Source organism: Poecilia mexicana, unplaced genomic scaffold, assembly GCF_051168715.1.
Source record: "Poecilia mexicana isolate PSO_F unplaced genomic scaffold, ASM5116871v1 scaffold_12, whole genome shotgun sequence".
Lineage (NCBI taxonomy): Eukaryota > Metazoa > Chordata > Actinopteri > Cyprinodontiformes > Poeciliidae > Poecilia > Poecilia mexicana.
In genome coordinates, this window is record NW_028263381.1 from 28,793,474 (window position 1) to 28,813,672 (window position 20,199).

At 38.8% G+C, this 20,199-nt stretch overlaps 1 protein-coding gene across 3 annotated transcripts in view; it reads right to left on the bottom strand.

Moving 5' to 3' along the window:
• The window catches only part of prrc1 (proline-rich coiled-coil 1), a 65,526-nt gene that overhangs the window by 1,702 nt on the left and 43,625 nt on the right, over window positions 1-20,199 (bottom strand). The window contains exons 4-9 of one of the 3 annotated variants that reach the window (XR_015764948.1): window positions 9,726-9,871; window positions 7,869-7,971; window positions 7,617-7,780; window positions 4,895-4,998; window positions 2,965-3,067; window positions 1,683-1,953 (exon numbers count right to left, since the gene is read on the bottom strand). Coding sequence is in view for 2 of the 3 variants with exons in the window: in XM_015009217.2 (XP_014864703.1) it covers window positions 2,965-3,067; window positions 4,895-4,998; window positions 7,617-7,780; window positions 7,869-7,971; window positions 9,726-9,871 (620 nt within the window). In the remaining variant the exon portion in view is untranslated. The remainder of the gene's footprint in view (window positions 1-1,682; window positions 1,954-2,964; window positions 3,068-4,894; window positions 4,999-7,616; window positions 7,781-7,868; window positions 7,972-9,725; window positions 9,872-20,199) is intronic. The other 2 variants (XM_088011314.1, XM_015009217.2) reach the window with 2 other exon arrangements.

Here is a 20,199-nt window from a genome sequence, read left to right on the forward strand (position 1 = left end):
ACACTTCAAACTCCACTGTGGTGAAGACCTGTGCAATCACACCAGAAACAAAATTCTGGGAAGACTGAATCTGCAATAGGTAAGCAGCTTGGTGTGAACAAATCAACTGTGGGAGCAACAATTAGAAAAGGTAAGACATACAAGACCACTCATAATTTCCCTTGATCAGGAAAATCAAAATGATCATAAGAACGATGAGCAAAAATCCCAAAACCACACAGGGAGACCTAGTGAATGACCTGCAGAAGGTTGGGACTAACATAACAAATAAAAGGCTACACTACGCCGTCAGGGACTCGCATCCTGCAGTGCCAGACGAGTTTCCCTGTACATATCTGGGCACAACTGAAGTTTATTACAGAGCATCTTGGTGTTCCAAAAGAGTACTGGGAGAATGTCATATGAAACCAAAGGAGAACTGTTTGGTAGAAACACAACACATCGTGTTTGGAGGAGAATGAATACTGAGTTGCATCCAAAGAACACCATACCTACTGTGAAACATTGGGGTGGAGACATCATGGTTTGGGCCAGTTTCTCTGCAAAGAGACCAGGACGACTGATCTGTGTATATGAAAGAATGAATGGGGCCATGTATTGTGAGATTTTGAGTGAAAACTTCCTTCCATCAGCAAGGGCATTGAAGATGAAACGTGGCTGGGTCTTTCAGCATGATGAAGATCCTGAGCACAGGTCAATGAAGGCACACCGCCTTCAGGTCTTCTTTTCCTTCTTTTCTTACAAAGAAATGCTTCTCTGTAAGAAGCATTTAAAGGTGCCCTAGTCAGTCTCCAGATCTCAACCCCATAGAAAATCTTTGGAGGGAGTTGAAAGTCTGTGTTGCCCAAAGACAGCCCTAAAACATCACAGAGGAGATCTGCATAAAGGAAGGGGCTAAAATACCAGTAACAGTGTGTGCCAACCTTGTGAAGATTTATAGAGAACGTTTGACCTCAGTCATTTCCACCAAAGGATGTATAACAAAGTACTGAGATGAACTTTTGTTATTGACCAAATACTTATTTTCCACCAGAATTTGCAAATTCATTATTGTCATAAGAGAGAAGTAGGACACAAAATTCAAAAGATTATGGCATTGACCAGATTTGTGTACAATTACTTTTATACCAAAGTTACTGGTATTTTTCCATGTTCTAAATGTTAATGAGACTTGTTAATGCAGCATTTTCTTTCTTTGTTTTGCAGAACGACTATATCACAACATAAGATCTTACAGCCGCCATGGACTGGCTTTATATCTCAATGACGATCCTGAAAGCTATTGAAGTAAGCTTTTGAATGTATGTATGGAATGTATGTCGATTGTTTTAAAAAATGATATTTTCATCAAATGAGCTGTGGTGTAAATGTTTGTACTTCTCTTGCCAAGATTCAATGCCTTTGTGATGGAGAGTTGTTGACTTTTACCACCACATTCATTTTTATTGTGCCTACAAATCACAGAACGTATGGGTCCATCAAAGTTTGCAAATTATAATTTGCAAACTTTGATGGACCCATACACTACCATTCATTTGTTAGATAATCTTTTCTCCTTAAAGATGATGTAAAATTTTCATAAAAAATATTTTTTCTACATTTGTTAAAAATGTTCACCATGTTGTGTGTGGATATAATATTATGAAATGATTTTTGTTGAATCTAGGTAATAATGAATTTACCTAGATGAGTTACAAGGAGACTACAAGTGGGGCCTTGCTTTGTTCTGTGTTCCCTCCCCCATTTAGTTTGGCCTTTGACATGGAAGTGATAATGGGCGGCTGGGGCTCCCAGCAGAGCGGAGACCAGAGCAGTGAGGAGAGGGAGAGTAGTTGCAAGTTCTCCAGTTGATGTTTTTCGGTTTGTTTAGGAACAGCTTGTTCCTGATACGCGGTCGGTCCCATCCTAATCAGGCGTCCTTCAGCGAGTTGTTCTGTGGCCACATTGTTGCTCCTGTTGATGAAATGAAATAAGTTTGCAGAGAATAGCTTTATCCCATGTTCAAAAAGGTGGAAACGTTTAGAGAAGATCCTGTGGTTATCGATGAAGGTCACTGTGCTGGCAGCACATGCTTTTATCAGCCATTTGTTTATAGAAAGCAGTCGAGAGTATTTCAAGTCACTCCACCCTATTTAAATTTAATAAATTTTATTTAATTGCTGGGACAGGGCCACTAAGAAAAAATATTCTGTTTTAGTTTTCTAGTAGTGCTCAGAAAAATTGTAAAGTCTTTTCAGAATCTCCGATTCTCATTAGCAAACTCAGCACAACTTTCAATATTCTGCTGATCTGTGGTTAGAGAGAGTATTTTGTCTGTTATAGTGCACAGTGCATTTGGGAAAGGACATGACTGGTTCTCTTGGAATCAGAAATGGCTGATTCCATATACTGTCTCATCTCCGACAATAAGTACTATTGGCATATTTGTGATTTTCTTGGTGTTTGCTTTGTGGGGTGAATGTGCTTGTGGCTGATGTCTGAAGGTGAGGTTTCCCTCACGAGAAAATCGGGAAAATGTTGAAGTGCAGCAAATTTCTTTTACAGTGGGATTCTCACAGAATCGGAGTGTGTTATTGCTCGGGCTGGTCATTTTGTCCTGCAAAACAGGGCCGGGGGAATAGTTTCTCCTAATTTGTTTTCCTTCAGTGCAGCAGGTGTTGAAGTCGGATGTAGGTTTCTGCTCAAAGCTGGACATGCTGATTCGTAGAGTGAGGGGTTATCGCCGTTGGTCCTTCTGTCAGATCCACAATCTGTTTCGGTTTAGCTCCCAGAACATTCCAGGGTGGGCTGCAGGGCATGCAGCCTCTTCGTTGTTTATAGGGAGGGTTGTTTTGTTCCCACAAAGATCGTTTAATGCACGGATTCCTGTCTATACGAGGTCCATAATATTTAGTGAATGGATTTTTCTCTATTTTCCTATTAACCTTGGACTCTGAATGTGCACAATATAGTTTGCGTTTGTACCTGCTGGATGTGATCCAGTGTGAGAGGAGTTGCCTGTGTGAAGACCTCCAAGCAGATGCCATGACCAGGGTCTTCCAAGATTAAACAGCCAATGTCAAACCACCTAAATGTAAAAAACAATATACCAATATACACATTGCAACTCTTACATCTTTTGATTCTGGAGGCTAACAGTTTATCACAAAAATCACTGGGATGTGCGATATGGCATAACATTCAAATCGCAATATACATTGTGATGGGTGATGATAATGCATATGATATAACTTGTATTTAAACTTGCAACAGAATGAAAAAAATTGCATACTAATTGAGTGAAACGTATCTGTACGTGTTAACACATCTTTAACTCATTTTTGTGCATGTTATTTGTATGTAATACTTCTTTTAAGTTGAGCTTATAATATCTATCTATCTATATATCTATATATATATCTATATATATATATATGGAGCAGTGGCTCAAACAGATCCCAGGAACAACATCTCAGTCCAGAAATGTGCAGTTCTAGGCACAGCCAAGATACTGCGCAGAACCCTCAAGCTCCCAGGCCTCTGGTAGAGGACCCGAGCTCAGAGGATGAAAGAGACCACCCACGGAGGGTGAGAAGGGAATTATATATATATATATATATATATATATATATATATATATAATGATGACTATGTGGCGTCAAATACTACCTTTTCTTCCCACTGTTGTGACTGGGACTTGTAGTTAGTTGCATTGCTGGTATTCAGCTAACTACATGCAGTCGTTTTAAACATGGTAAAACAAATTGCTTGTATTTCCTATCTTCCACACGCTTTGCAGTTTACATTTTTCTGCTGCTGATCTGGCTGTTTAACTCTCCTTCTGTCTTATGAGACGGGCTCATTTGGACCCTACAAGTCTTTTTACTCTGTGCACAGACAGTGGGGTCACACTGAGCGCTTTTACAAGGTTTTCTTTTTGTAAAGAAAACCTTGTTTTCTTTACAAAAGAAAACAATAGAGAAGCTTCCTGCTTCTCTATTTCGATACCAGCTGATTATGTCATCAATAAAGCATTACCATGGTTAACTGGTAGCCTGCAGATCTCCATCGTAGGCCAAATTTCTTCTTTTGGGAAGACCGTCAGACCATCACCGTGACATTTGAGGTGCTCTTCCTGAGCATCGTGCTAAAACTACTGGAGGGTTTTAGCAACGCATGTGGGAGGTGTAAAATCCCACATAAGCTTTTACACCTCGTTTCCCCACTGGAGGTTAAACCTGAACCCGATGCAGATAATTTATGTTTTTGCACCAGTCTTTTTAACAAATTCTTCCCTTATTCCCAGCCACACTGCTTCCTGCTTCTCTATTTCGATACCAGCTGATTATGTCATCAATAAAGCATTACCATGGTTAACTGGTAGCCTGCAGATCTCCATCGTAGGCCAAATTTCTATTGTTTCTACCATTCATTCCTACTCTGCACATTTAAGTAAAGTACACCAGGCAGCATTTTCTCAAATATACAAGCTGAGATAAATTTGCATGATCTATCTCAGCAATTTTGTGGTTCAGAAAAAAAAAACAAAAAAAAAACAAACAAACTTTCCAGTTTTGTTGTATGGGTGGGTTAGTTTCCTTTGTGTGTGTGTGTACTTGTTTAACTAACCTATTTAGTACTATTTCTGGCATATCTACTAACATTGATGGGATAGTAAAGACTAAAGACTGATGGGTCCCATCCATCCTCATAAAGTAACAGTGTTTGGTCAAGGAGACCACACACTGTACAATGGAAGACCTTGTATAGGGTTAGGAAAAAATTCTGGGTTAGGCATAAATGCAGTTGCTACAATGTATGGAAGTCAATACAAAGCCCTAATATGGGTAAAAATACAAATGCGTGTGTGAGGGTAGCTGAGTGCTTGCGTGTGTTTTGGAAGTTTTCTTCATACTTCTCTGGAAAAAGTTCAGCTATGAAGTTTTCCAAAGCGACTACAGGCTGCTTCTCATGAATCACACCAGCTCGACGCAAGCCATCAATGCGTTCTTGAGCACCCTGCAGACATATAAACATGTTTACCTTTTAAGAAATAATTTCACACAAGTTAAAAGTGGAGCATACGCTCCTGTTGTGATAAAATGCTGTAGTGCTTTATTTATTGCCCGATAAAATATATGAAGCAGAAATTCCATTGCTTACAAATGCTTTTTCTAACATCTGGTGAGCTGTTATCTCACCAAAACAATCTCCAAAAATAAACTCTTTGAAATAAAATTTTGTGTTACCATACTATTTTCTAAGGTTAGATACAGTCACCTTAGAAGTTATTAGCTACCTTCTGTCCTAATTTTGATCTTTAATGAGAAAGAAAAAAGAAAAAGAAAAACACTAGAGATATCCCTATCTGATGATCCTAAGTACAACTTAAGGCATGACTGGTTGAATTGGAGTAGTCTAAATAAAAAGACCAAACACAGAGAGAGAACTAAGTAACTGACAGAAATTCAATATCAAGAGTGGAAACCTAGTAATGGCGAACGAAACAGAAATTGTGGTGGTGTGCATACTGTGGTAAAATAGTAATGATAGTTTAGAATTTGTTTTTTGTGAGTTTTCTGTGGACTAGTTCTGGTGTGAGGGCTCTCTGGTCCTCTGAAAAAAGTACTTTGGACACACTTGGATTTCAAAAAGACGTTAGCCTTTACTTGCTTCATACAAAGGTATTTTGTTTGATGTATCAAACTTTAAAGATATAAAAAGGATTAATGAGATGAATATAGAAGGAAATACTGACAGTGAGGCTTGTAGAATACAAGAAATTGGCCAAAAACAAAAAAATCTCTGTTCAGCAAAGCTGATCTATGAGTGTGTTCTGTAACTGTACTTCTCCTGTTGGGTGACTGGAGTTTAAACTGAGTGAATAAGAAAAGCATGAGAAAGACCTTGAAAATTTAAGAAACTGCCATCTATAATGGCGTAATAAATTAGTGTTCCCGTAAAGCCTCTTTTTTTTTGTGCCACAGTTTTCCCTTTGCGACAATCTTACAATGTCCTGAAGTGTGTGGTGTGTTACGTGGTGGTGTGTTGCCCGAGTTGGGTTGTCTTGGCCCGGTTATCACAGCCTGTGGGGTTTTCCCTGACTGGGAGCGAGAACTGTTGAATGTGACGTGTGGGCAATCAGAAAGCGCGGTGACGTAAGCAAGGAGGGGATTCCTAAACAAGGCACAACCGAGAGTCCAGTGGACCAGTGGAGATAATATGTGGAAATGTTTATTATGTAAAGGTCATTATTATATATGGTTTATTCAGTTAAAAATGTTAACTACGAAAAAACATAACTCACCTCCAAATCATAGTGCAGCAAATAGAGCAGCTGTTCCCGCCGTCTTTTATCCAGTGCCTTTTCATTTTGTTATGTCTTTTATTGCTTAAAATAAGTCCACAAACCGTCACTGCTTCTACATCGTCATCCGTGTTTGTTTATTCTAAATTCATGTATGGTATGTTGGGGGTTTGATTTTCTTCGGGAATCGGGATGTTCGTGACTGTAATCGGTTCGTGTGGTGTGTTGCTCCTACCGTGTGGCTGGACACACGAACCGATCAAACCTTTTATCAGCTCTGTGGTCACAGCAGTTTGGAAAATCAGCGGACAATTCTTAAATCGTGCCGTGTGAACCAGACTTAAAACTCACAAGCTACCCTCCTCTCCTCTCGCCTTGATCACTGCCCTAACCCTCTCTGACTCTGGTCACTACGGTAACGTTTACGCACCTCTTCAAAATAAGATACAGATGCGCAACAAAAACAAACATTTTACTTTCTTGAAGATTTTAACTCATGATAACGACTAATGGGAGCCCTGAGCTTGTTTCTCTGCAACAAGATGGTTCCATCTGGGAGACAACGAAGTGTTGCTTATGCACAGGGTGCTCATGGTCACTAAGTGGCGAAGCAGTTTAAAGGCTTCATTCCCTCATTAGTGAGCTGAACGCCGCATATTAAGCAGAGAGGCTTGGAATGTTGGAGTTACCTACCGGGATAAAATCCATTCTCCTGTCTCTCCTATAGGTCTTTCCCCTTCGCAAAGAAACTTTCCAAAGACATCTGATCCATTTTTTACTCATTTTGCTGCTTGTGGCTCAATGTTGACAACGTAACCATTAAACGGAAATATTTAATTATTTTTTGCGATGCCCGGTACCAATTGGTCCACGGACTGGAACCGGTCCGCGGCCCGGGTGTTGGGACTACTGTTTTTAGCCATAAACCAGCAACCTTTTATCCACATGCATAGTAAAAGAGGTGATATATGGCCCACATAGCTTTCCATTGAGCGCACCTAACTCGGCATGTGTGAGTGTTGGTGACACAAAATAGAAACGTGTTTTCGTCCAGCTTTTCTCAACTCTGAGAGGTGTGGTTTTGATGGTGGGGTGGGCTGACCCCTCTGATAATGGCAGGGGAAAAGCTGGCCTAGACATCCATTAGGTGCTGGGTTAAAAATGTTTCAACCAATATACCTGCAGTGCAGACAGTTGGAACTTGGTGGTTTGCCCAGTAGCATGGCTTACAACTTATCTTTTTTTTTGAAAACTCAGCTTCTTCTAACAATGTTTATCAGAAATGTTTTTAAAAACGATAAATATCTAGAAGAAGAAACAGTGAACTGACCTTAGCTCCAGCTGCATAGCCCACTGGCTGAGGGGCAATGTTGGACTGACTTGGCTCTCCAGTGACCGTTGCCATCCCAAAAACCTCCTGGAAGGCCTCTCTGACAGCTTGCACGCTCATGTCCTTATCAGAAGCCACTACAATGTCAATGTCTCCACCTGACTCTGAAGGCAGCAACACAGAAGAATTAACAAAGACCTTCAAATGTTTAGTCACCTGGTTAAAGGATGAAATGTGAGACGCTTAACCTACTGATGTATGGTGCCATGCCAGGGTCCAGAGTAGTGATCATGGACTCTACTGAGTGTTTGGTTTTATTTATGACGTTCTTTACCACGGGATTACCTGCTACTCCCTAAAGAGGCACACAGGGAACACACAGGCAAGTTGACCATAGTTAGAATTTAGCTTCAATACTGTAATTTTACATAATTTGTCTTTTGTTTTTTACTGAATTACAGAGTGCTTGACCAAAACGTGTCAAATGGCAAAACAATAAATTGATTTATTGTTTTGCCATTAGCCTGAGCTAAAACTCAGGCTAATGGCAACATCTGAGCTAATGTTCATCTTACAGGTAGTTACTTCACACAGTATTTATAAATTCTGTGTGAGACCATTTGTATTATATTATGGTTATTGTTTATTATGTGACTTAAAGTCTGGACAGTGAGGATGACTTTGCAGCATTATGTAAAATCAACTTTGAGCTTTAGATCATATTATGTTATTGCCTCTTTAAAAACATGTAAGAAGTGTTGCCTTGAGTCATGTATGTTCAAGAAATGCTTCAATTTAAAACCAGGTCTGGTGGCATGGACGGGTACTGAGGGGCATTGTCTGCCCACAGAGTCAGCTGTTCACCCAACCCCACCCCTCCCTGACTGGAAGCTTTTTTTTTTCTTTCTACCAGAGTGGGCAACTTATAAGTTATAATAGCCAAACCTCCTGTTTAAAAAGAAGCTGAAGTTTGTCACCTAATACATATGAGGTATGTGTCTTAACTTTACATTTTCTTTGAGAAAATAACATTGACTATGTTCTCTTTCTCTGTAATGTTAGCCATGAGCAATTCAAGCCAATCCTACCTTGCTGTAAGTTAATGTTAGCTAAAGTTATTAAACTCCATTACTGTAACGTTAGCCCTTAATATTAAACATATTTTAATGACAGGCAAATAGGTTTTTCCCCCTCCAATTTTAATCTAGCAAATTAAAAGCCAATATGTTAGTCAAAGTTATACTTTATGTGCATTATTTAGCAACTTGGCTGATGTGACACAGTGCTTGTGTTCTTTGCTTTGGCAACTTTAGCCACATGAAGACCCAGGCTAGCCTAAGGACACTTTAAGAAATAGATAGGAAACATCAGATTCTTAGATTTCTGTAACATCTGAGCTAATGTTTATGCAAATCTGAGCATAATTACTCAACATTTTATGTTGTTTATATCCTTATTGTTTGTTTTTGCAAAAATAAACATGGTTATTTTATTTCAAAGGTTACATAAAGGTTTGTTCATGCAGTTATACAAGAAAAAAACTTATGTAAAAGCTTGTTTACTCTGCCCATTCTACCTCCCTCCTCCAGGGAAACCAGTCATCCCCGGCTAAACTCCTCCGGCCGACCTTTTAAAACACCTGGGTGTACTGCCTTAGAGAAGCAGCTCCTTTTCTGAGCTGCAGTTTCCAAGCTTTGGAGCTTCCACCTTATGGAGCACCACTCCCCCACTGAGCTCCGGCAGACTGCCGAGCAGCAATTAGCAAACAGCTGGCGGAACTGCGCATCTGCGTAGCTCATTATAGAAGCTACTACTCGGTGCAACACTGGTAGAAATGTTGTTAAAGGATTAATAGACGAGGAATGTTGTGATAACTTTCTGAAGACAGAGTTTCAGAAATAGCAGGAGTTTTTGGCAGGGCATTTTGTTGAACAGTTATTTGCTGCTCAAATAACTTGTCAATGTGCATGTTTTATTTTGTGACAAACTTCATATTGGTAATGTTTCTATTGGTTCTTTCAGGTCAAATTGTAAGGGATAAGATTTTAATTTCTGTTTCACATTCTCGAAAACGTAATTTAAAGCCATGTGTGATTGCGGAGCTGTTACCTTTAAAAAACCCCAAATCCCTTTTGGGGAAGTGGTGTCTTCAGACACTCTGGGGTCCTCATCCTCCTCTGGGAAAGTAATTGGAGATCCAGTATTTAGTCCTCCTGTCACTGCTGAATGCTTATATATAGTGTCAGACACAACACCTAGACAAAAAAACCCAGCAGACATTCAATTAAGAAAGACAATTAGAAAAAGTTAAAATCTACCTATGCAAGAGATTTATTTATTTTTAATAAGCTTTTATTTAGCTAGATAAAAACCCATCGAGTTCAAAACTACAAGTGACCAAGAGGCGGCAGTGTAGGAAGTGGACAAGCCAAACGAACCATAACAAAAAAATAGAAATGGTGCAAAAAAAAGTGCATTACAAGAGCAATCTAAAATGAAAAAAAAAAAAAAAAAGCACTGAATGGAATTCTGATAGTTTCAGTTAAGATTGTAAGGCTTTTTAAGTAGAGAGGGCAGAGAAATGGAAAGTTTTCATCTTTTCACTATTTTCACACGAGGAATATAGAGATACAACTGTCAGAGTGTCGGGCATAAAGGCTTTCAGTTCTCTGACAGAAATTGCATAAATAAATAGGAACTAGGCCAATGAGAGCCTTGTGCAACAGAGTAATCCATTACGTACATCATCTTTCATTTAAGGAATGCATTTCATTTACATTTGCATCTCAGTAAGTAGAATATTGTGAAAAAGTTATATTTTTATAAAGTTAAACTCAAATTACTGTATATAGTCATCACAGAGTGGCTTATAGATACAAAAAAACAACCTTAAAATTTAGTGTAAATTTTGAGTTTAGCTATGACATTTTAATGCATCACAAAAAAGAAACAGAGTAGTTTCAGAGGTTCTTGACGCACTAAAAATAAAAAATCCTAACCCCCCAGGGCTCTGACTTGGGGTCCCTTCTCTTTATCATCTGCATCCTTTCCCTTGGCAATATATTCTGTAAATTTTATGTTTATTTTCACTGTTATGCTGATGACACCCAGCTCTAAATCACCACTAAACCTTTGTCTGCTCTTCTGCCCACCTCCCTCATTGATTGTATCTCTAAATTAAAACCTGGTTCACTCTAAACTCAGCACCAAAGCTGAAATTCTCGTCATTGGTACCAAATTCACCCCATCTGATAGTGATAGTTTTTCTTTCACTCCTGATAATTTTACCTCCCTCTTCCCCCGGGTTAACAGTCTAGGTGTCATCCTCGACAGCACACTATCCTTCAAATTCTACAATAACATCACCAGGTTTGCCTACTTTCACCTACATAATATTAACTGCCTCAATCCTCTTTCTCCATTTACCTGTTGTCTCATCTGCCCACTGATTCACTCCTTTCACATTACAACTGAAACATTTGCTTAAACTGTTTTTTCTATTTGCTCTATTAAATTTAATGTATTTTGTATGTTTTTTTTTTGAGTGTTCAAAAAGGTGTCTATAAGTAAATTGCATCACAATTTATTTGTATTATCAATATTATAAAAGTAACAGTTAAAATTAGCTAAAAAGCTAAAGGTAGCTAAAATAATGATTATCAGTAGCATTCAACAATCAAGACTACTCTGAAAGAGAAAAAGTGCAAATGATTAATTGGGATGTGTGATTTTAGACTTAATACAGTAAAACTTTTGTAAACTGTAAACATTAATTGTCAGCTTCTTCAGTTTATCGTTTTTCACAAGAGTTTAACATTTATTGTTCAAAATTTGCAGCAATGTTGCTTATATTTTAGCTTATCAGAACAGGAAAAAGTCTGTGCGCCCTGTATTTGTTAAGCTGGAGCTATTAAATTTACCCCTTAACACCTTAGTACCACCGCGTGGTTCACACAGGCAAGTGAGGGGAGGTGATTCTTTGAATTCGGTACATTCTGGGGTCTCAGGTACATATATTTATGTGCTATAAAAATATACCACAAAAAATTGCATCTACTGAAGGACTCTTTGAACCTCCAAGAAAATATGTTTCCCTACTTTATGCATGAAATCCCAAACATTATTACGAATTTCTTTGTTACTTAGGTTGCTTTAAATTCAACCCCATAATGGGACAATTTGATTCCTCTATGAGTATAACTCTTAAAATAATTAAACTAATTATTTTTGAGCAAAACTGGAGGGATATGATTAAATAATGCTATTTTATAAATAATTCATGTATTTTTCTCATATTTCTTTGTATGTATACATCTGTTTACTTCTTGGATTTTTTATTCATCACAGAAACTTGGCTAGAAGAAGGTCAGTTATTCCCGTTTTCTGAACTTCTACCTCAGAACTGTGCTTTTATAAACTCCCCGGTTGACTGGAAAAGGTGGAGGTCTGGCTACAATTTTTAAATCCAGTTTTCACTGTCAATAATCATCTATGAAATAACTTTTCAGTTTTGAACTCCAAGCTTTTGAATTGAAATTAACTGAATCAATTCTGTGTGTGGTGATCTATCGTCCGCCAAAGTTCAACAAGGACTTTATTCATGAATTCTCTGTACTTATGGCATGGATTACCCTAGAGCATGATCATATTTTAATAATAGGTGACTTTACACATATGCACATATGCTGTGCATATGTGTAAAGTCACCTATTAGCATATAATACACATATAATACACATATAATATAATACACATATGCTGCCCAGATAAACCTCTGGTGAAAGAATTTTTGGACTTGATTTGAGTCGTTTGATTTTACACAATCTGTGGTTGGACCAACACACATACTCTTTGATATCCAAACAAGGGCTTTATTTGGATATCATTGAAATTCTTCAGACTTGCAATTCTGATCATTTCCCTGTTTTATTCTCTATTAAGATTTCATCTTCTGTGGTTACAAATAATGCTAAACCTTTACTTTGTCGTAGTATTATTGGAGAATTGAAAGGTGGCTATACTCTTAATTATATAAGTGAAAGAAATAACGCATGGAGACGTAGTTCTTGCTGCTAGGCCATAGACGAGCCGGAGATTTATTACACTACCACGGATTCCTCATTACAGTTTCATCAGTTCAATACTCAAAAATGTTCTAAAGTCTCAACAAAAAAATCTACCCATATTCTTAACATCACCCTTTTTTATACACTCATCTTCACTGGTGTGAGTTGGAAAGTTTCAACCAATGGCGTTGCTACTCTTGACTTGTGTAAAGATTCTGGCGTGCCTTAAACTAAGTGTGTATTGGACGACCTTTAAAATATTTGAGACCTCATGAACCCAACATCTGCTCCATTTCAGAATTGCTGAATAGGACAATTTATCTCAAATTGTTGCTCTTATCTGTCAATCAGCAAACTTTCCAAGTCACTTTTTGGTTCCATTTGCGCTTTGCACGCAAATGGAAGGAAAGGAGTCAGGTCAGGTTGACCTAGAGAGGTACTAAAATCCTTTCGCAAAAACAACTCCTTAAATAGTATTTCCGCTCTTATGCAGGAATGCAGTCCTAGCTCATACTACATTCCTTACTGATAGCAATCTTAATATTAAATCTCTTATTAATTTTAACAACGCATGCTTTAATGCTCTAAATACCGTAGCTCCCCTGAAAACTACAACTACAAGAAAGAAAGTTTTAGAGCCACGGCTTAATGAAACCACTCGTGCACTCAGACGGGAATGTAGGCGTGCTCAGAGGAGGTGGAAAAAAGATAAATTGCAGGTTTTGTTTGAAATTTTGAAAGATAGTTTAATTATCAGAATCCTGTCAAACTAGCAAAATCAAAATATTTTATAGCTTCAAATAAGCATAGGCCTCAAGTCCTTTATAATTTCCTGGATAGGATCGTCAATCCCTCAATTATATCTAGCCCTATAGGCTCTGTTGAACGTTGAGGCTTTTTCTAAGTTTTTTATAGAAAAGATTGAAACGATTGTCCCCAAACTTTTTCCTGTGAGGGCCACATAACTTTTCCTTTCTCAGGTGGGGGGCCGGAGTCAGTTTGTAACAGAAAAAGTGTGACGTTTGCAGGAGTGCCTAAATGTAAAAATGTATTGTTTTCCAGACAGCACAATCAAATAACATTCTCTGGGTTCTTCACAGAAACAAAATCCAGTAAGGATTATAATCCGTATTTTCCGAACTATGAGCCGCACTGGACTATAAACCACAACCCCAAAGTTTTTTTTTTATTTTTATTTTTTATAAACCAGTAAACATAAGCCTCAGATATCTCTGCCGCTCCAGGTTTTCCACAACTATGCAGCAGCAGCAGAGGGGGGCAGACACCCAAAATTTGTCTGCTACTAGCATGTGCTAAAGCAGTGGTCCCCAACCTTTTGCGGACCGGTCAAGACTTATAAATTTTGTTGCGGCCCGAGGGGTGGGGGGCGGGGGGGGGGGGAGAACAGTCAGATAAGACTTCTGCATGTTGGTGTTCCCACTAAATCCTGTATATGCCCTATTTGGGTTGTCTTGGCCCTTTTATCGCAGCCTGTGGGGTTTTTCCTGACTTGGAACGTGACAGGTAGCCAATCAGAAAGCGCAGTGACGTAAGAACAGAGGGGAATCCCAAACAGCTGACATATCGCGCAACTGAGAGTCCGGTGGATATCAGAGATGATATGTGGAAATGTTTATTATTATATGTAAAGGTCATTATTATGTTTATTCAGTTAAAAATGTTAACTATGAAAAAACAGAGCGGCTGGTACCGTCGTCTTTTATCCACCGCCTTTTCTATAGTTACGTCTTTTATCTCTTAAAATGATTCCATCGTCATCCGTGTTTGGTCATTCTATTTCTCGCTATGTTGGGAGTTTTGTGGATTTTCTTCTGAAATCTTCTGAGTTCGTGACTGGAATCGGTTCGTGTGGTTTGCTCCTGCCTTGGACACACGAACCGATCGAACCTGTTGTACTTTTATCAGCTCTGTGATCACAGAGGTTTGGAGAATCGGCCGACAATTCTTAAATCTTGCCATCTAATCCAGACTTAAGACTCACAAGCTCTACTCATCTCCTCTCGACCACTGCCCAAACGCTCTGAATCTGGTCGCTACGGTAACGTTTATATATCCCTTCAAAATAACAGAAGCGCCACAAAAACGAACATTTTACTTTCGTGAAAATTTTAACTCACGATAATGATAACGGGAGGCCTGAGCTTGTTTCTCTGCAACGAGACATCAGAGAGACAATAACAAATTTTATATAAATTTGTTATAAAAGTATTACTGATTGCCCTTTAAAAATTAGGTAACTTTATGTTATTATAGGTAAAGTTTAAACAGTAATGATTTCTTGGTTAATGTCAAGTTGTCATAAAGACATTTTGAATAATGTCAACTTTGTATTAAAAGTGTCATAATTTACCGAATGACGCTTTATGACAGTCATAAATATTCATGAAGGCTTATTCATGTTCATGACAGGTGTTATGTCATGTTTATGAAAGTGTCATGACAGTATTATTCAACCCCCTTCAAATAAAGTGTTACCGACTTTGGTTATTAAGCATCTGCGGCCTTCAAATTATCCACTGGACTGTCCTTCCTACTCGTCTGAAAAAATACATTTTTCTTATTCTTGGCAGCTACATTCTTAAGGTGATAAATACCTCATTGCAGTCAGGTTGTGTCCCATCTACTCTTAAACACGCTGTGGTTAAACCCAATCTAGACTCCAGTGAACTAGCAAATTTTAGGCCCATTTCTAAACTTTTTTTTACCCAAGATTCTTGAAAAAATAGTTTTTATTCAGCTTGAAATATTTTTAAAAGATAATATAACTGAGAAGTTTCAGTCTGGATTTAAAACTGCTCATAGCACTGAATCTGCCTTGCTCTGAGTGTATAATGATCTCTTAACAATTGATTCAGGCAACATTGCAGTTTTACTTCTAGATTTGAACTCTGCATGTGACACTAGTGTAGATCATCAGATTATCTTACATAGATTAAAACACTGTGTTGGCCTGAGGGGCTCAGTATTTGAGTGGTTTAAATCTTACTTAGAAAACAGAACCTTCTCTGTTCATCTTGACCAATCCTGTTCTGGGGCCAAACCTTTAAAGAAGAGTGTTCTCCAAGGTTCAATTTTAGGGCCCATTTTCTTTATCTTTTATTTACTGCCTCTTGGTCAGATTTTCCAAAAGTTTTATATTTCCTTTCGTTGCTTTGCAGATGATGTCCAGATTTATTTGTCCCTTAAAATGCAAAATGGTACAAATGAATCTCTTCAGCTGTTGATAGACTGTTTAGCTAAAGTTAAATCCTGGATGGAAAAAAAAACTTTCACCTCAATGAAAGCAAAACTCAAGTTATATTATTTGGTCAAAAACTTCAGACTACAAATCCAGATCAGATTCTTGGTTCTTTAGCTCGGTTTTGTCAGACCTCTGCTAGGAATCTTGGTTTTACTTTTGACATCTTTTTAAAGCTAGATAAACAAGTTAGTTCTGTCGTTAAATCGAGTTTTTACCACCTTTGGCATTTAACAAAAGTTAAATCTGACTTCTGTCTTAAGGACTTTGAAGGACTTATCCATGCCTTCATTACATCTCATTTGGATTACTGCAACTCATTATAGAGGGATGGATAAATCACAGATTCAGTGACTTCAAATGATTCAGAATGCAGCAGCACGGCTTCTTACAGGAGCCAGAAAGCATGACCATATAAGTTCTACTCTGGCATCTTTACACTGGCTGCCTGTCTTTTATCGAATAGATTTTAAGATTCTTTTGTTAACTTATAAAGTTTTAAATGGGTTAGCCCCCCTTTATCTTCGGGACTTTATAAATTTCCGGTCTGTGTCCAGAACCCTACGATCAAATAATCAATTATTACTTATATAGTTCCTTGGACTCGACTTAAGAGGAAAGGAGATCGAGCTTTTTCTATTGCTGCTCCTGTTTTATAGAATAACTTACCTTTCCAGATTAGATCTGCCCACAGCCTGGATCATTTTAAATAGCTTCTTAAAACTCATTTACTCTTTGGCATTTAATTGATGTATTGTTTTCTACTCTGTTCTATCATTTGTGTTGTCGTTATTGTACAGCGCTTTGGTGCAGTTTTACACCTGTTTTAAAGTTCTATTTTAAGGTGCTATAAATTTGACATTTTCCTAGGAAATGCACCCTTTCTAGTTTGTTTTATATTCATTGAAAAATTAACATTGGTTAGTGGGGACATGCTCATTTGACCTCTATGCTTCAACAACCCATAAAATTTTTCAAAATTTTTAAAATATATTTGCATGTTATATTACCAAGACACATGGATATTTCCATTTATTGATTTTCTCCAAAAATGTGGTTTGTGTTATATGAAAATATTTGAGATAAACCCGTGAGACACAAAATGCATCGAATTCAGAGAATGACCCAGAGAGTTAACCCCGAAGTCGAGACCTACTCTGGAGGAAATATCTCCCCTGTGTTTTCAGACCATGGTCAGAAGCAGGAATGGTTAACATTTGTGATCACGAAGGGACCTCTTCGCCTTTAGGACGAGTGGCGAGCACTGAGTAATAGAGATAATAGCAATAAAGTCAAGAGACTGTATATTAGCCTGCAAGACTGATGCTGCCGCCCACCACCCCTGTGCGAACTATGGGCCTGAAACTGATTATTCCAACCCGTTTAATGACATTGATTTGTCTTCCGAGGGTGCAGAGAGTATAGAAGCTGAAACATGTGACGGTGGGGAAATGTGAACATTACAACCCTTTTCTGTGTGATGAACGCTAAAGGAGGGAACACGTTTGCACCACACCACGGCCCCACTCAGCCACGGATTAGCTCCACAAACCAATTTTTGATGCCGAATGTCTATGGGTATGCCTATGGGGGAAACACAGATGACAGTATCCATTATCATCCAGCCCCCACGTTTCAAAAGAAAGATAATTATATGGACTCCAACCCATTTGCTTCTGCTCATATGCAAAGTTTTGTACACAGCACGCCGGTCTCATTTAATCTGGTGTTATTTTCCGCCGTGCAATGTACTCCTTCCCATAACCTGAAAGGAACTAAAAGCTACGAGCAAACCTTTGCATGGCCCCAGTCCCGATTAAAAACAAATAAAACCCATTTCTTGTTGCAACAGCCCTTATCCGATGGTGATGAGGATGGAGATCCTAGAGAGAGGGTCCCCACTTTACGTCTGGACCAATACAACGGTACCACACCATGGAAAGAATTTCTGCACAGGTTTGAGAACTGCGCCGAAGCAAATTACTGGTCCGAAAAGACAATGACAGTACAGCTGAAATTCTGCCTGGTTGGTGCAACAGGGGCCACAGAAATCCACAGAAATCCTTGCTCTTCCATGTGGGACTACCGCTACCTGGTGGATGAACTGGAAGCTGCATACGGTCCATCTTCTGATCATGCCGCTGCTGTTGCAGTAGAACTGAGGCAACTGTACGTAAACCTGGAGAGGCCCTGCCTGGATTCAGAGATGTTATTTATGGGAAAGTGGCGGTGGCTTATGGTGGACTCTATTACTGTTGAAGTTTCACAAACGGTCTGGGTGATGCAGAAATAGTTCAGAAGCTATTAGAGCATCGACCGGTGTTCTGTTTATCAGCGCTACCCTTAAATCCTTCCTATCTTACTGGTAATGCGCATGCACACATCGAAGCTTGTGAGTAATCATATCCTATCATTTCAGGTGCACAGTGGCCTGTGCAGTTCGGTGGATACACTGTGACTGCGCTGCATTTAATAAAGTTTGTCATACAACATATTAATGCACGTGATGGGAGTGAAGTGGAAGCTTAGGAGTTATGCTTAGCTTAGCATTGGAACAGTTTATAAACATGACGAAACCACAAGATCACTATCTTCATCGTAATATCCTACCTATTAAAAATGAAAAGCTACAGATATATGCACTAATTCTTTTTATTAGAATATCCTACCTGTTAAAAATATTTTAAATGCAGAGGCGTTTGTAAGAATAAAACAATATCAGACAGGGGAAACAGGTTTTTATTGGAATTAAATTAAAGACAAATACAAATCACAGCAACTCTTTTTGCGCATTAATACGTTGTATGACAGACTTTATTAAATGCAGCGCTGCCACAATGTGTCCACGGAACTGCGCAGGTCACTGTGCACCTGAAATGATAGGATAGGATATGATTCATGTACATTAATATTACATTGCTATTAGACAGCTTCAATCTCACATAGTATCGCTACCAACATCTATTTAGTAAGGTTTAGTAATAGAGTGTTATTTAAAAGTATAGGGACAAAAAAAGCCCACAAAACGTATTTTGTCCTGATTAACTGCCAAATAACTTGTTTACAGTAATGACATTGCAGACGGCAAACTAAAGCCATTTATAAATATATTTACAAGCTGCCTGTCATGTAAACTAAAACCATGAAGTAATACAGCAGCTTAAAAAACCAGGTATAAAATAAATTAAATAAAACTTACCATAATCTGTGATGAAATACAGCACATGAAACGAAACTTCCACAAGAAGGACATATTTTTAAGAAATCTACCGAGTAAGCAGTATGTGATGTAGCATCGATGTGCGCATGCTCGTTACCACAAGGTAGGACGAATCTAAGGGTACCAGTCACACTCTCCCATGCATACTCATGAAACCACCAAAAGGGCTGCAGCTTATGTCACCAGTGCTATGCAGCCAGGAGCCAGCATGGTTGAACGACGGCCCAGAGGTGCTGTGGTCAGAGCCAATGACAAACATGAAAGTGTTATCAAAACTACACCTGTAACCAGCTTTCACCAAATCGGTTCGACACACACACCATCAGCCTTTAATAACTGCAAAAATTCTACAAAAGGTGGAGTCCACTGCCATAACTGTCAAGGTTATGGCAGCGGTAGGCAGCGGTATGTGGAAGTCTGGAGGTAACCACATGCAAATCTATGAAACGGAGGTGTGTACTGTGTTGGACAGTGGGGCATGGAGAAATGTGCTGCCATTGCACTACTATAATTCTGTCGACCCTGACTCGAGACCTTTTCTGGGGTTGTTTTCTGATGCAGCCAGTGAGGGTGCTGGTTGTTCCCTGCTGTCTACATCAACTGCAACAGATCCCAATGCCTGGATGTTTTTGTCCCATCCTCCCCTTGCCACGTAAACCATGAGGATGGAGGGGGTGTGGTGGGCCCTCCTCTGAGCCCGCCAGTTCGACAATCTAGGTGTCAGCACAGAAAACTGGACCGGTATGGCACATGGACAGTTCTAAGTAGGACCATGGACTCAGTTTAAGGTTCTAGTGTGTTGCAAAGTTAGCCAATACTGTTTAAAAAATCCATATTTGTCTATTTGCTTTACTGATGTTCAGTTGTTCAAACTATAAAAGAAAACTTAACAGAAGAGCTGTTTATCTAAAAGAACATGTTTTGTTGCATTTGTTTTTCACACCAGATAGGGTCAGTTAGTGTCCTTCCCGGTCGTCATAGGTGCCACTGAGTAACTTCTCTCTTCCTCTATGGCATGTAAATGCTTAATTTTACACA